At 42.4% G+C, this 17,548-nt stretch overlaps 2 protein-coding genes across 7 annotated transcripts in view; both read left to right on the top strand.

Moving 5' to 3' along the window:
• Positions 1-7,750: 7,750 nt before the first annotated feature.
• MED18 (mediator complex subunit 18) lies at positions 7,751-17,373 on the top strand. Of its 6 annotated transcripts, none has more exons than XM_053660116.1 (4): positions 7,751-7,982; positions 12,174-12,460; positions 13,150-13,291; positions 16,185-17,373. In XM_053660116.1, the coding sequence occupies exons 3-4, from the start codon at positions 13,219-13,221 to the stop codon at positions 16,736-16,738; spliced, it is 627 nt and encodes a 208-aa protein (XP_053516091.1). In that variant the 5' UTR covers positions 7,751-7,982; positions 12,174-12,460; positions 13,150-13,218; the 3' UTR covers positions 16,739-17,373. The 6 variants fall into 6 exon arrangements, with proteins under 6 accessions (XP_053516091.1, XP_037005521.1, XP_037005523.1 ...); XM_037149626.2 differs by having other exon boundaries at positions 12,143-12,460; XM_037149628.2 differs by having other exon boundaries at positions 12,143-12,498.
• The window catches only part of PHACTR4 (phosphatase and actin regulator 4), a 114,718-nt gene continuing 110,441 nt past the window's right edge, over positions 13,272-17,548 (top strand). The window contains exon 1 of the mRNA XM_053660111.1: positions 13,272-13,291. The gene's annotated coding sequence lies outside the window, so the exon portion shown is untranslated. The remainder of the gene's footprint in view (positions 13,292-17,548) is intronic.

Raw genomic sequence — 17,548 nt, 5'->3', positions numbered from 1 at the left:
CAAGTAACTTTGGGGGAAAAATGTTTCCAGGAGCAGGAATGTGAGTTTGGTAGATCCAGACCCCACCTTGCGCTTTTCCCAAATATCTAACCGGAAGGCTGTTATGCAGCAAGGAGGCTCGCAATGGAATAGTTTTATCACCAAAGGGTGAGCAATACCTTCAAGACAGGAAACCTGCAGCCCTAGACCTTGGACTCCTCTGGATGGGGGAGGATGGGAAGGCTCACACAGCCCCCTCCCCTAGCAGACAGCATCTCCCTTGGCCAGAGTTCCAGCTGGGGTTGGAGTCAGTGCTCCCAGATTCAGGATTTACTGCCCACGAGCCCCTCCCAGTTTATGGGAGTGCTGCGAAGACACATTCCAGGTCAGCAGGAACTAAGTGGGGCCCCCAGGGGGGGCGTGTGTCACGTGGGCTGATGACACAGGCGGGATGCACAGGAGAGGGACAAACCACAGTCCGGGGGAAAGTGCAGCCAAAGCGGATTCTGATTCAATTCAACAGAGTTAAGTATTTAGCAACATTCATTGTGTTTCACCTTGTGCCAGACCATGTCCCTCTCCTGTGAGGGAGGCCGTTTGGAATAGTGGTTAGGAGCACAGACTGTTTGAAAAGGGACATTTAAACCCCAGGTTTGCCAGCACCAGGTATTTGCCCTTCATAAGGCACGTCATGTCTCTGACACACAGTACATATGAGCTCAATAAATCATGTATGTATGTGTTTCAGTCCTCACACACACAAAAAAACGAGGTAAGGGACATTATCACCCCTATTTTACAAAAGAATAAACCAAGGCTCAAACAGGTGAAAGGGTTCGCCCAATGTAACAGGACCAAATAAGTGGAGAGGGGCGCTGTGACAGACTTTAGGAAATAGAAAGATTAATAAGGTGCAGTCCTCGTCTTCCAACAACTTAGAGTCCCATAGGGGCGGCAAAGGCAGGTCGCAGTCTAGTTTCAAGGAAGGAGACAGTGTGAGAAGTGCTATCAAAGCTGATGCAGGTGGGGTGGGGCAGGCTGGAGGTCAGGTCCAGTGGGGGCAGTCAGGAAGGCCCATGGAGGTAATGGGTGGGAGAATTGGGAGTTCAGCTGGTCTTTGAAGACCAGCAGGCTTGAAAGGAGCTGCAGCCTCTTTCTTCGGGAGTGATGTCCTAAGCAAGTGGGGTTGGGTCATAGGGCATGTGACTACCTGGGGGCAGGAACAGATGATCTGGCTGAGCAAGTTAAAAAATTGGGGCAAGACTATTCATTTGGTGAAAATGAAAAAAGGGGTAATGTTCAAAACAGTTATAAACTAGCCCTGACTGGTGTGGCTCAGTGAGTTGGGCATCCTCCCGCAGACTGAAAGGTTGCCAGTTCCATTCCTGACGAGGGCGTGTGCCTGGGTTGCAGGCCAGGTCCCCAGTTGGAGGCATGTGAGAGGCAGTGAGTGGATCGATGTTTCTCTTCCTGTCTTTCTCCCTTCCTTCCCCTCTTTCTACAATAAATAAATAAATACAATATTTTAAAAAATATTTAAAAACCAGAAGGGCATAGGCACCAACGGATCAGAGTGGACCCTGAGTTGTAAACAACCCCCAGAGCCATGCTGGGCCATGGCAAGGACAGACTGAATCCCAGCCAAACATCCAGGAGAGGATGTTAGCACCTACCCACCCAGCCTCTTCTGTAGCTTTTGGAAACAGCCTACTCCTGTTTTATTTTATTTTATTTTATTTTATTTTATTTTATTTTATTTTATTTTATTTTATTTTATTTTATTTTTTATTTTATTTATAGACAGAGGAAAAGGCAGGGAGAAAAAGAGGGAAATATCAATGTGTGATTGCCTCTCAAACACCCCACACTGGGGACCTGTCCCACAACCCAGGCATGTGCCCTGACTGGGCACCAAACCGGTGACCCTTCGATTCTCAGGCCCACACTCAATCCACTGAGCCACACAAGCCAGGGCACCTACTCCTGTTTTGCTTTAAAGATCCACGAATCCTATTCTCGTTCTGCTTTCTGGTGGGCCTGACCCCACCTGTGTGTTTCCAGATGTGAGCGAACAACACTGACTTGCCCGATTAGAACACAACATTGACTGACATAAAGATGTACACATAACCTGAGCTAGGCCAGTGAGAATCTGCCCCGCACATTTGTTGGAACTTTTGGGAATAAAAGAATCTCTGCTTCACCAGAAAAACTAAGAGAAAAGGCAGTCAAGTTTAGAGATTAAAGACACAGAAACAAAGACAGAGATAGAGAGCTGGGAGGACAGAGATGATGAGAGAGAGAGAGAGATTCCTGACGGTTGTTTTTGAGTTTCTGGTCCAGACCGGCCTGAAGCCCCCACCTAGCCTCCTGAGTTACAGGAGGGTGGCTCTTTGTCACTTGCAACTAGAAGACTTCTGACTAATACAGTTATGAGGGGTCTCAAATGTCACTTTAAGGAATTCTACACAGGCTCTAGAGAGATATGGTACAAAAATGAATTGTACCAAGTGTAACCTTTTGGGATTACTTTTTTTCACTTAGCACAATTCTCTGGAAATTCATTAAGATTGTTGTGTGTATCCATATATCATTCTTTTTAATTTCTGAATAGTATTCCACGCTGAGGCACAGTCCATCGATATAGCATGCTTTAACTATTCACCTATTTAGAACATCTGGATTGTTTCCAGGATTTAGCTACTACCAACAAAACCACTCTATACATTCACGTACAAGTTTTTGTCTTAGTGTGCCATCTCTCTGGGATAAACGTACCGGTTTGCAATTGCTGGCTTGTATGGTAGTTGCATATTTAGTTTTTAAGAAAGTATTAAACTCTTGAGTACAGAGGTAGGGATTTTTTTTCTAACACTCACCTGAGGATATGTTTATTAATTTTAAAGAGAGAGGAAAGGAGGAGAAAGAGAGCCAAACATTGATGGGAGAGAGAAACATCAGTTGGTTGCCTCCCATACATGCTCTGAACAGGGATCAAACCTGCAACCAAGGTATGTGCCCTGACCGGGGATTGAACCCACAGACTTTTGGTGTATGGGACAATGCTGCAACCAACTGAACCACTGGCCAGGGCTGTATTAGTTGCTTCCACGAGTGCAAAATTGCCACTGCAATCCTTAGCTAGGGAGGTGCAATTTCAATCTGGAGTGGAAAAAGTGGAAGATATTAGCACAGGATCCTCATGACAGTTTATGAAGAGTTTTCTATGTTCTGTGAAATTTACATCTTTTATGTCCAAGACAATTGTGCAAGGTGGGCATTTTATACAATAAGGAAACTGAAATTCATCCAGGTGAGCTATCTGCCTAAGGTTGCAAGTACAATAAGCAGCAGAGCCAGGATCTGAACCCAGGTCTGCGTAATGTGGACACCAAAAGTCCAGGCCCTGGTCACCATATCAAGCAGCCTCTTGAGAAATAGGAGTTCCCCAGTCTCTAACACATTGCCCTGTTTCTGACATTGACCTTGGACAGTTTTTAGACTGGAATAACAACCAAGAGATATATACAACTTAGGCACCCCAGTTCAGTCATCTGTGACGCCTTAGGAACCAGAGTCCACAGTCTGTACTTGGTACCCCAGTTGGGTCTTTGACAAGCAATGTGTTTGTTAGACATAATGTCCTTTCAAGGCTCATCCAAACAGCCCCGGCCTGCCCTCGCTGACCAGCAGAACAGGCCCCCAGGCTGAGTCACTGCGAGGGTGTTTCACAACCTGTTTGTGCACTGAGGTGGCAGAGGCAGGGAAGGTCACTGTGGCTAGTGTCTTCCTGAGCTTCTGGGTGGCTCCCAGCGACAGATTTAGGGTGAGCTTGGCTTGTCCTGTGCCCACCCAGTTCTTACCCAGAGGTTCCTCCAACTTTTTCTGGGCTCTCTTTTTGGCCTTAGGTACAATCTTGAACCAAGGGAAGTTTCAACAAGTCTCAGTTCCTTGTCTGTAAGATGGGAAATGTATATACATTTAAACCATTGTGCCCTCTATATGCACTAGGTAATTTAATAGTTACAGCAAACCAGTGAGGTAGATGCAATTATTTCATTTTACAAACGCAGATCCTGAGTATCAGAGATGTCACATCAGCTAGTTGGTGCAGGGTCAGGAATCTACACCAGGTCTGTGTGATTAAAGAGCTTGGGTACAGAAGGAAATAGCAAGAAAAATTCTGTTCAGGGCTTTCCACTCTATGCTGAGTCATTTAGGTAAGTTCCTTCTGCTCCCTGGGCCTTGGTTTCCCCATACATTCTATGGGGTGGAGGAGAAGGAGCTAGACTAAGGCTGAGGGCTCACTTTTAAGTTCATGATCCTGTAATTTCACGTCAGGTCTTTCCCTAAGTCACCCATTAGGCATGGTCTCTATTCCCTACACAGCCCATTCCTGCTTCTCCTGAGTGAAGAGCAGACAACAGTGATGAAGAATTCTTCTAACTTGGAGATTTCTCAGAAAGTCTCAGCTCCAGCTCAGTTTTTTCATGACTTGCACTGAGCCATGTTGACATCCATAAAATTGGGATGACTGGGACCCCAGCCACACAGCTGCAGAACATTCCACTGTGCAGGTGTGTCATACACACTTCCTCTTATCTTCATAATGGCCATAAGGGAGGATGTCACCGCTTGAGGTCATCTGGTTCATCATAGGAGATGGAGCTGGTACCGCAGCCTAGAAGAAGTGTGTCTGCCTCTTTATCCTGTACCATGTTACCCCTCCTCTTCTCTCTTACTTCCCCCGATGGTGGGAGAAAGGGCTGAAATAAATGAAAAGTACTGGGTGAACTGTAGAGTGCTGTGTACATGTGCACTATTAAGAGCTATTATTAGTTCTGTTTTCCCCACTATGGTGGAAGCTGGGTTCTAAGTCTTCAACCATTACTGCATCTGCAAATTATGCCAAGATGGGACTTTCTGTGGGTTTTTGGTGCATAATTGCTTACTGATATAGTTCTATTCACAAGGACAAATAGGTGGGATCAGTCAGTGATACTTGGGCCAAGCAGGAAAGACAGCAATGGTGGGAATTAGCTCCATGGATGACTCGGTCATTACCGAGGGCCCTATGTCCATTTCCTTCTTCATCTGTTCTCTACTTTTCTCTGCCACTATGATTTTTGTCATGCCACATTCTCACTCTTTTCCCAGTGAAATGGGAAGAGAGAACCCTAAGAACAAGCAGAAGAGACCATCAAACACAATTCCTTATTAGTTCCCCTACTCTGGCCTTTGTTCTCACTTCTTTCTCACCTGTTGGGGTCCCATAGGGGTCACATACCTGTCCTGTCACTCCTGACAGCCTCACCCTCCAGCAGGGCTCCTCTTAGACTTACAGATTCTGGTGTCCCACTCTATCCACTCTTCTCTGCTTCCTAACGCAGCTAATTCTCTCCCTCACTCTGCTTCACGGTTTACCGATGCTTCCTGTGTACCAAGCGCTGTGCTTAGAGTGACTTCCCGATTTTTCAGAATGGATAAACTAATTTTTTCCTAAATATTAGAATTTTTTTCTAAAATTTAAGAATTTCTTACAACGAGCATGTAATGCTCTTGTAACCAGAAAACAATTATAATTTTTTCATTATTTCAATCAACTTCATTTACATACAATTAAAATGCACCGATTTAAATGTACAGCTTATGAGTTTTGACAAATACACACCTGAATAACCACCACTACAACCAAAATATAGACTATTTCTATCTCCCCAACAAGCTCCCTGTGTCCCTTTGCAATCAATTCTTCCCGTTCCTCACTCCAGGCACGCAGAGCTCTGGGTGCTTTCCCTACAGGTCAGTTCTGTCTGCTTCAGAACATGATATAAATGGGGTCACAAATTATATATTCTTCTGTGTCTGTCTTCTTTCACTAAGAATGTAAGCTTCACCTAGCTTGTTGCATATATTATTAGCTTGTTCTTTTTTATTGCTGAGTAATAATCCATTGTACAAATATATTATAATTTGTTTATCCATTTACCTGTAAATGGACATTTGATTTGTTTTAATTTTAAAAAAAATAACACATGCTCATCAAAAATTTGGAAAACAGAGACAAGTGGAGGAAAAATAATATCTGGCCTTATTAACCAAAGACCATTATTATTAGCATTATAATGTTTTGCTTTCTGTCTCTGTGCTCAGATGTTTTGAAGACTCTATGTAGTTAAAATCATCTTGCATGTATGACTTTGTAACTGGCTTTTTTAGTTGACACTGTAAGTATTTTTCACATTATTTCTTTTGTAACCATTTCCAATGCTATATAACATTTTATTACTAATTATAGGATCTGTCAAGGGAGGGATTTAGGCTGTTGATTATTCTCAGAGTCCAAGAGCTCAGAACAACAGCTGGACTACAGTGGGCACACAATAAGTGTTCACTGAGTTGTATTCCACAGTTTGCCTTGCTGTGTTCATATAAAGACATGCCACTTCTCCTTAAAACTTTCTTTTCCTTAGTTCTCTCTTTAATGTTTATGACCTGCCTCTTCAACCAAGCTACTTGAAGGCAGTGTCTAAAAACAACTACTAATGCTAAACACTTTGTGTATATCATCTATGCTCTTCACAGCATTTCTGTTAAGTAGAAACCCTTCCTGTTTTACATAGTGAGAAACAGACTTGAGGACATCAAGTGACTAGATCAAGGCCACACACCAACCAGTATGTAGCTGAGTCCAGACATGACCCATCACTGTTTGTTTGTTCTTTTTTTTGTCTTTTTAAATTTTTTAAATTTATTTTTTAAAGAAGGTGAGGGAGGGAGAAAGAGGGAGAGACATATCGATGTGTGGTTGCCTCTTGCACGCCCCCTACTGGGGACCTGGCCCGCAACCCAGGCATGTGCCCTGACTGGGAATGGAACCAGCAAACTTTTGATTTGCAGGCCAGCACTCAACAACCAAGCCACACCAGCCAGAGTTGTTTGTTTGTTTTTAACCCATATTTAGTAGAGTCCAAATCCCCCAATATTGGGAATAGCTTGAATTTTCATTGATACTTGCTATGCACAGAGTGTATCAGTCAGATCCTCATAACAACCTTATGAGGGAAGTACTATTCTCTGCATCAGTGATGAGAACATGAGATTAACAGATGCGAAGTAACTTGCCCACACTTACATGGCTAGACAGTGATAGAACCTTAACCCAATCAGCCTGCCTCCATGGCCCATCTTAAACACTGGACACCAGCATGTTAAACTGTGCCCTCCTGCTTCTCCACCGAGTCTCTTTGGTCTTCTTCTATGGGCCATACAAAGAGTCTCCCCCTGGAAATGTCTGAGTCGACAGTGCAGACGATGGCCCAAGAAAGGGGCTAATGATGATGAAAGGGTCCAGAAACAAACCTTTCTACTTCCAAAGATACTGAGTGACAGACAAAATTCTTGCATCTATGAGACTAAAAGAATACCACATGCTTCAGAAGTCTGGTATGAGGAGTAAACTTATGATCCAGATTCCCAGAAACTGCTTACCGCAGGGCTATTTTGGTACCCAGTACATGCACACTGAAGGGGAGCTGTCAAAGGGTCTCCGTTTAGGAAATTCATGGGTTAATTATCTTCAGACAGAAAACAGAGCTGACGTCCTCAGGTCCTCAGACAGACCCGGGAGGGGAAAAACCCAAACAGACAGTTACAGTTCAGCTAAAACAGAGCTAATTGTTAATCTTTTATGGATATGTGTAATACATTAACTATTATAGCCTATTCCCCTTGGGGCACCTCAACACCTGGTCAGCCAGAGGCTGGGGCTGGGTTCTCTGGGCTAAGTGGAAAGGAGCAAGTAAATAGGTCGATTACCCTTCTGCAGCAAACAGACTTTCTTAGGTCCCCGCCTTAAGATTAATAAGAGGATGAAATGACTGATACGGCCTGTCACCCAGAGGCAGGGAGGCAAACTCTTGAGTCAGCAGCCATTGAAGACTACTAGGCACAAGTAACCTGGGATGTCTTACCTGTCTCTCAGCAAACCAAACTCCTTAAGAGTAAGAATTGTATCATTTGTTATTTGTCATTGGGTGTTTGCTCTTGGTGATTACTATGAATAACGATGCTACTGTTTTCATAATAGGAAAAAAAATCCAAAGGTGGAGAATTACTAAGGCAAGGTATCTCTATGAATTATGAAATCATAAGGTGCAACTACCATATTTTTTCAACTCCAACATGTACTTTGTCCCATGTTTATTAGGCTTTGTCTTATAATACACATGTATGTATATATATGGAGGTGTTTCTCAATTGTCTGAAACTCTGTTATTAAGTAAATGCTGTGACTTAGAGTGAATAATGTCTAAGAACTGAGACAATGGAATAGTTCAGTTTTCTACTCCAGGCAAGAATTCTTTCTACCATAATCTCTGCTTTAATATTTTCCCTGGACAGAGGTTTACTTTTCATCCAGGCAGTCCTTTCCATTACTGATACCATCACTGAGATAAGTTGCTCCTTAAATGAAGCTGGAATGTCTCCTGTAATTCCCACCCAGCATTTCTAGTCCTGTTCTCTGAAACTACACAAAATAAGTCAGATTTTTCTTCGGAGGGCGAGCAGCTTCAGACAGTAAGTGAAGTCTCTGAAGGCAGGCAGGTCTGAGTTTTAATCCTGACTCTACCACTTATTAGCAAGTAACCGCTGTTCCCTCATCTGTTGTGTGAGTTAAAGTACCCATTGTTGTGAGATTTCAGTGAGATAAATATGTATAAAGTGGCTGGCACCTGATGCCCACTGCATGTAAGGCACTCCTCTCCTCTCCTCTCTCCTTGTTGACTTTGCCATAATTTTATGTACTTGAAGAGAGATAGATGTTCCATCCTTCTCAGATCTGTCCCAAAACATTGCACAGTTCCTGAACCATTCTCCTGATATCTGATTCCTGGCTTACCTGTAACATACAGCACACGGCGCACCCTGCTAAAGGCCTGCGGAGTGAAGCGGCTTGACTAGTTAGCAGTGGCCAGGATTCGAGCCTAGATCTGTCTGGCTCTAAATCCACACCTTTAAATCCAGATCCTATGGCACTGCTGTCCGATAGAAAAGTATCGTGAGCCACACATGTAATTTTAAGTATTCCAGTAGCCACATTAAAAAAAAAGTGACCAGAAACAGGTAAAATTAAATTGAATATTTTTTATTAAACCCCAAATATCCAAAATATCATTTTGACATGTAATCAATATAAAAATTATTGGGATATTTCACATTTTTTTTCATAATAAGTCTACAAAATCTCAATTTAAACCAGTCACATTTCAAGTGTTCAGTAAGCACATATGGCTGGTGGCTGCCATACTGAGTGGCACATACCTAGAGGAAAGGCACAGTGTCCCCTGCCTTCCTGCCTGGAATGTAAGGACTTAGGTCCACCACCAAATCCAGTGCTAACTAAGTGTAGGAGGCCAAGAAAATCACTTAATAACCCCTCTGCTTCCCTCTGCTCTCTACCAATCATTTTCCCAACAAAAACAGTATTTGTCAAGTGCCTATACAATGTCAGGCATCATTCGAGGAGCTGGGGACACTGCGGTGAATAAAACAGCCCCTGCTTTCCTGGAGCTCATGACTCTAACCGGTGAGAAGATATCGTAGTCACATGTGCTTGCTCAAATACTAATAATAATAGCTACCATTTATTGATTGCTTACACTAAGCCAGGCACTATGCTAAGTGCTTCATATACATCTCATTTTATTTTTGCAATCTCTGACTTAGAAAACTTTTCAAATCTCTAATTTACAAAAAAAAAAAAAAAGGAAGCCGAGAGAGAGAGAAAGTGAATTGTCCAAGGTTGCACAGCTGGGTAGTGACAGAGGACAGGAATGAGCCCCATTCCAAGCTACAGACTTCATGTCGTCAGGGAAACATCCCTGTAACTCCTAGGCCTTGTCCAAATTTTACCATATTGTTCACCCATTTCCTGTCTTTTTTTTTTTTTTTTTTTTTAACGTTTAACCCTATTTCACACTGCTGGTTAAAATCTGAGTGAAGACTATGGTGCCTTAAAGAACTCATTATTCACTGAACTTTCCATTCTGAAGTTAGTGTCTATAGGAAAAGAGCACCCAGCAATTTTACAACCTCCTCCACTGGTTAATTACTGCACCAAGAGCTTGTCACTCTGCCAATATCGGGAACCACCAGGCTGATCAGGAGGCACATCTAAGTCTTGTCGATGCGCAGCTCTAATAATCGTCTGAGTCATTTGCAAGGTCCAGCTTTTAGCCATCTTCTCTTCCTATGCTGCACTCTTTCAGGGTGATCTCATTTATTCCTGTGCTTTCAGCTACCATCTGTGAAGCTCTGACAGTGAAATTTATATCTCTAGCCCAGCTCTCTCTGCTTTGAACTCGGTCTCGACATTGCCATTTGGTTTTCCCATAAAAACCTCAGGCTCAGTGTGTCTACGTGTGAACTCATCTTTCCTGCCTCACCTATACTGTTTCCTAGCACAGAAAAGAGCCCTACCGTGGTCACCTAAGGTAGGAATATAGATATGTGTGACTCCCTCTCCCTGTCTTTATTTCTGGTTACTCTTTTATATTTTTAAAACCTGTCTTTTCTTCTGCAATTATCTCTCAGCTGGAGTTATGCCAAAGTTCCCGACTGTTCTTTTCTATAGGGCCTCCTTTCCCAAGCTTTTCTTCACATTTCAGCCAGAGGGGTCTTTTTAAAGCCCGTATCTGTGCTTTAGTCTGACATGCAAAGTCCTTCAGGATCTGGAACTGACCCCTTCTCCAGACATTTCTTACCTCTCCCAATGTCAATTTCTATATCTTAATTCTATTTAATTCAATGACCTTTTGTACATGTTGTTTCATTCCCTGGAATTCACATTCTGCATTTCTTTATCTGGCTGACATCTATCTACCTTTCCTTCAAGTTACTTTGGGCATTAATTACCTTTTCTGGGGATCCTTCTCTGATGCCCACAAGGTAGATCAAGTGTCCTGATTGCTTCCAAAGCAGTTGAGTCGTTTATGTATCATCGATTCAATCACATGGAACTGTTTCCTTTCTCTGATCGCCACATCTTGCCTAGATCTCTTTTGAGAGCAGAGACAGCCAACAACTAACAAAAATGTCTAAGACACAATAGTTTTTCAAAAAATGTTCACTTTTTAAAAACGAATACATGGAAAATAGTACAGGTTACAGTGAGGGAACTAGAGCTAGGAGTGACAGTTTTGTGCAGTAGTGAAGAGGTGAGCTCTGAAGACAGCAGCTCAGGTAGCCATATCCCTGCCTATCCACTCCCTTGCATGTTACTTAAGTTTTTGTTGCCTACGTTTTCCCATCTGTAAAATTCTAGTAATCATTACACTTGGCTCATAGGGCTGCTATGAAGATCAGTTTTAAATTTTTGATATATTGTTTATTAAGTATTCTCTTGTATTAAGTTTGTAATGTATATTATTTATCTCAGTTACTGACATTTTTGGTGTTGCTTAAATTTTTCTCTCCAGTAAAGTGCCTTAGTCACCTAACTCTAGTGCCCACTTTGTCTGCATCTTACATGCTTGACAGATAAGCAGTGTTCAATAAATATTCCTTGCATTTACTTATCTCCTAGATTTTTATTATTGACTTGAGAGCAAGAGAGAGAAAAACATTAATTTGTTGTTCCACTTATTTATGCATTCATTGGTTGATTCTTGTCTGTGCCCCTGACCAGGGATTGAACCTATAACCTTGGCCTATGGAGATGATGCGTGAGCTACACAGCTGGGGTTCTCCCTGGGTTTTTATTTTTATTTTTAAGACTTAATTCTTATTCACTTTTATATAGAAGGGAAGGGAGGGAGAAAAGAGAGAAGGGGAGAGACTCTGATGTGTAAGAGAAACATAGATTGGTTGCCTCTAGCAGGCCCCCAACCGGAGACCTGCAATTTCGGCTTGTGAGAAGGAGAATCAATCCCGGGCATTGCCATTTACAGGACGGCGTCCAACCCATTGAGCCACACTAGTCAGATCTCTCCCTTTTTTTAAATTGAAGCAAAACATCCACAGCAAAGTGAACAAAAACTACGCATATTGCTGAGCTCTCTAATTGTTCGAAACATTATTCTAAGCAGTAAAGAGGGTCTTTCATTTTCACCTTCAGGTACCCAACAAAAAGTGTTTTATAACAATCTCTTTTTTTTTGCAGCTCCCTATCCCAGGCTCTTTTTCCCCATCAGGTCCAAGAGGTTTCCTAGACAAAAACATCTCTGGGTCTCCGAACTTTTAAAAAAATATTTTTCTGGAGAACGGCCTATGACGTCAACTCCCCACCCCGCTCTGCCGCCAACGCCCAGAAACACACGTCAAAGGAGTCCGCCATCTTCCCTGAGGCAGCATTGCGCATGCGCTCCCGATTGCCGGGCAAAGAGCTATTTTTAAGCCCTCTCGGCACCCTTACGTTGCGGGGCCCCTCAGTGACGGTTTGCGCGACGTCCGGCTCTGGCCGGAAGCTGGAAAAGGAGGAGTAAGTGTTACCAGATACCAGGGCTTTTAACTTTAGAGGTGTGTGATAGTTGTCTCTCAAAATCTTGGAGGTGCTTGGGTGGATATAACTCCGCTCTGCGAGAAGAGGCAGGAACGCGTGTAGGTGTGTTTCTGGTGTAAGTGGGCACGTGTTCTCCATGTTGGCTTAGGAAGACATAAACCGGTATAAAAGAATTTCACGCTTCCGCCTGGCTCGCTTTGAAAGGCTTTATCAGAGAGGCGGAAAGCCTAGATTTTTGTCTGGTGCAGCATCTGCCACCGTCTTGCTGTGTGTCCCTGATTGCCTCTCCGAGTCTCAATATCTTTATTAGTGGACAAGCCCCTTAAGTCACCATTCAGTTCTTCTGCATGTTAATTTTATGTCATCTGAGTGCTAAAACCTTGGGGTTTTTTTTTAATATCGTTGGCCCCGTTTTATAAGGAAGATAGAGTCCCAGAGTGAGAAGTTTGATGACTTCCTCAAGATCGCACAGAACAGTTTTAGAGGTGTTTTAGACCTTGAGACGAGAATATATTGTAACTCCATTATCACGTCTCCTTTATTTTTGTATCATCAGTTTCTGAAACTGGCCTATAGCAGTTACTCAAAAAGTTTTCAGTGAGTGAATGACTCTTTTGCTGTCAAGCCGATTTGGTGTCTCCACCTCTCTGATGTAATAACTTTTCCAGGTGTATCCTGTACTTTACTTTATTGGGGACTCTGAATCCAGTCTAAGTTCTTCAGCTTAATCAGACACTATGGAGGCACCTCCCGTCACCATGATGCCTGTCACTGGTGGTACCATTAACATGATGGAATACCTGCTGCAGGGTAAGTGAACCAGGGATCTTTGCCCGTTTTCCCGTTTTCTGTTCAGCTTCAGTGGAGATGAGAGGCTGTTATACAATGGCATAATTTCTGGCTTCCAATAGACAACCACTTTTTTAAAAAGATTTTATTTATTTGCTTTTAGAGGGTGGGGAGGAGGGAGAGAGAGAGGGGGACTGAAACATTGATTGGTTGCCTCTTGCACATGCCCCCAACTGGGGACCTGGCCCACAACCCAGGCATGTGCCAAGACTGGGAATCAAACCAGCAACCTTTCCATCTGCAGATGGGGGCTCAATCCACTGACCCACACCAACCAGGGCTGGACAACAACTTAAAAAATTTTTTGTACTCTTAATTATGGTCACCAATACATAAAATTAAATTTACCATCTTCAGCATTTTAAAGTAGTGTTAAATACAGTCACATTGTTGTATAGCTCTAGAACGTTTTTATCTTGCAAAACTGAAACTCTGTACCTATTAAACAGTAATTCCCCTTCTTTTGTCAGCCCTTGGCAACCACCTTTCTACTTTCAGTTTCTGATTTTGACACTTGAGATGAGTAACTCATAAGTGTGGAATCATACTTTTTTGTCTTTTTAGGACTGGCTTTTTTCACTTTGTTTAATGTACTTCAGGTTCATCAATATTGTAACATATGACAGAATCTCTTTATTTAAGACTAAGTAATATTCCATTATATGCACATACCATATTTCTTTTTTTTAAATGTAGTTTTTATTGTATTTTTTTCCATTACCATCTAATCCCCTTATACCCTTCTTCCCCCCAGCAATCACCACACCACAATCCATATCCATGAACCATATTTCTCTATCCATTCTTCTGGCGATGTACATTTGGTTGCCTCTACTTCTTGGTTCCACATGGATATGCAAATATCTCTTCAAGATCCTGCTTTGAATTCTTTTGGATGTATACCTAGAAGTGGGGTTACTGGATCATATGGTAATTCTATGGTACTGTTTTTAGCTCCATCTTATAGATCAGGAGACAGAGATAAACTAACTTTCCCAGGTAAGAAAACCCAAGACCCAGAGAGGGTAATGATTTCAGGCGGTCATAGAATGCTTAGTGGAAGGCATAGGCTTTAATTCAGATCATTCATTTAGTAACTTCAAGTGAACAAAACAGGGATATTAATTTTCACTCCTTAAGCTGCCTATCCTTTAGTCTTTTCTCATCTCAGTAATCGCCACTGTCATTCACCAGTCGTTCAAGCCAACCATTCAGGGATCAAGCTCCATTTTTTTTACATTACCCCATATCCCGACCACCTCTGAGTCCTATTCATTCTACTTCCAAAATATATTTTAAATATGTCTTTTCTTTACCTGCAGTACCACATTCTCGTGTCTCTTGACTGAACTACTTTAGCAACTTCTTACATTGTTTCCACTTCTGATCATGTCTCTTATAGAACAGCTAGTCATCTTTTTTTTTTAAGATTTTATTTTTAGAGAGAGGGGAAGTGAGGGAGAAAGAGGGGGAAAGAAACATCAGTCTGTTTCTTCTGAGACTGAGACCGAACCTGAACCTGCAAGCTGGGCGTGGGCCCTGATTGGGAATTGAACTGGTAACCTTTTGCTTTGCAGGACACTGGTCGGGGTGCTCGGTTGCAGGTTCAGTCCCTGGTAGCTGTGTGTGCCAGAGGCAAACCATCAATGTTTCTCTCTCACATTGATATTTCCCTCCTTCTCTTCCTCCTTTCCCCTCTCTCTAAAATCAGTGGGCATGTCCTCAGGTAAGGATTAAAAATTTTTTGTTTTATTACTATTTTTTCAGCTGTAAGGAAAAGTTTATTGAGAAAGTCACAGGTAGAAGAAGTGAACTGTAGAAGGAACGGGCTCAGGAAACAAGTTACAGAGGCTAAAGATTGGGTCCTTGGAGCTTAGGAGAGAGATGGGAAAGGCACAGAGTGCTCCTGAGAAGGAGAGTGCCAAAATTGTTTTATTGTTTAAAAATTCAGCCCTGGCTGGTGTGGCTCCGTGGATTGGGTGCTGGCCTGCAAACCGAAAGATAATGGGTTCGATTCCCTGTCAGGGCACATTCCTGTGTTGTAGGACAGGTCCCAGGTTGGGAGTGTGGGAGAGGTAGCCAACTGATATTTCTCTTGCACATCAATGTTTTTCTCCCTCTCTCTCCTTCCCTTTAAAGAAAAAGAGAAAAGAAAAAAACCTCAGCCCTGACTAATGTGGCTCAGTGGATTGAGTACCGGCCTGCAAACCAAAAGGTTGCTGGTTCGATTCCCAGTCAGGGCACATGCCTGGGTTGTAGGCCAGGTCCCCAGTAGGGGGCAGCCACATACTGATGTTTCTCCCCCTCTTTCTCCTTCCTTTCTCTCTAAAAATAAAATAAATAAAAATCTAATAAAATAAAAATGGGTGTGATCTATGACAACTATGTCAGATGCTGCCAGGAGGATGAATAAGATGAGAACAAAGATTGGTGTATTTCTGTGAAGCAGTACAGTCTCTTTTATATATATTACATCAAAAGGAAATATTGTGTTTCTTCTATAGATGGAAAACTTTTCTTTGCTGGAAATAGAAGATCATTCTTAAAACAAATGACAACAAAACAGTAATACTACATTCCAGATACTGTTGCCTATTAAAGGTTCTGCACGCCACACCTGCTGGAGGTCAGCATCGTGAGAGAAGGGCTGAAGACTTTCTAGTTCCAAATTAGACAATGCAAAACATTGAAAAGGGATTTAACTTTCTCATAATGTTACGCAGTACCTTGACAGGATAAGCTCCCTAAAATCTCATGTATTATACACTTGGTTCATTTAAGGTTTTTCAGTCTTTTACTAATTTCATTACCCAAAATGAAAGATGGGACTCAATAGTGCTTTTTCCTTCTTCAGGAAGTGTTTTAGATCACAGCTTGGAAAGCCTCACGCATCGCCTTCGTGGCTTGTGTGACAACATGGAACTCGAGACTTTCTCTGATCACGAGATGGTATTCCTCCTTAAAGGCCAGCAGGCCAGTCCCTTTGTTCTAAGGGCCCGGCGCTCTGTGGATAGGGCCGGAGCACCGTGGCACCTGCGCTACCTGGGACAGCCTGAGGTGGGAGACAAGAACCGCCATGCGCTGGTGCGAAACTGCGTGGACATTGCAACATCTGAGAACCTCACCGACTTCCTGATGGAAATGGGCTTCCGCATGGACCATGAGTTCGTCGCCAAGGGACAATTGTTCCGTAAGGGCCCCATGAAGATTATGGTGTACAAGATCTACCGTATTCTGGTGCCAGGGAACACAGAGAGCATTGAGGCCTTGTCACTCTCCTACCTTGTGGAACTAAGTGTTGTTGCACCGGCTGGGCAGGACATGGTCTCTGATGACATGAGGAACTTTGCAGAGCAGCTGAAACCTCTAGTTCACCTAGAAAAAATAGACCCCAAACGGCTCATGTGACCGAGATAATCTGTCACTGTTGGGACTTGTCTTCACCTGTTACAAAGAAGACGTTATAAATGCCCCATTTCACCACTGCCAGCTGGGCTTGCTTTCCTTAGGAAGGAGGACAGTAAAAACTTAATTGGTTCTTTTCTCTTTTCCTCATGTGGCAAGTTCACTTTTGTGACAGCCTTTCTAAATTAAAGACTCAGGAAAACGGAGAATCTACTTAATCCTTCTGCACAAAAAGGGGAAATAGGGATAAATGAGCTTCTAGAAAGAAAAATCTCTTAATTGTTTTGCCATTTGTGTATAAGGTTTATGAAATAAGGAGCTCATATTGTGTGGTAATAAAGGCTATGAAGGGAAATGTCTATTTCTGACACTACCCCATTACTCTGCTAATTTGGGATGGATTCATTACCAATTAGAACAAAAAAAAAGTGACAGGTTTTAGTTTGGATTTTGGTAGAGATGGTAGTTTTTACCTCATAAAAATAGCATGTGTTTGTTGTTGGAAATTTAAATACAAAAGAAAAATAACCTGTAATCCTATTATTCAAAGAAATGTACTATTTCTACTTTGTTATGTATCCTCCTGGTTTTCATTTTTGTAAATCTGTGTATATGATCTATACTTATTTCATAACAAATATTCTGTGTATCCTGGTTTATAACCTTTTTTTGTTTCATGTATTATTAACGTTTTTCTAGGACAGTAGGCTCTAGTGTCCTGTGAAAACAAAACACATTGAGTTCTTACCCGTGTCAGTGCTGCCCTAAGTGTCGGGTGTACTCATTGATCTTCACAACAGACCCATTTTATAA

The sequence above is a fragment of the Artibeus jamaicensis genome, unplaced genomic scaffold, assembly GCF_021234435.1.
Source record: "Artibeus jamaicensis isolate MK-2021 breed Jamaican fruit bat unplaced genomic scaffold, CSHL_Jam_final scaffold_847, whole genome shotgun sequence".
NCBI lineage: Eukaryota > Metazoa > Chordata > Mammalia > Chiroptera > Phyllostomidae > Artibeus > Artibeus jamaicensis.
Note: the sequence above shows the minus strand (reverse complement) of the source record. Positions and strands in the feature narration are given on the sequence as shown.

Excerpts from the sequence above, each read along its gene's own strand:
- MED18 (XM_053660115.1), top strand. The coding sequence starts at position 16,085 with ATGTATTATACACTTGGTTCATTTAAGGTTTTTCAGTCTTTTACTAAT.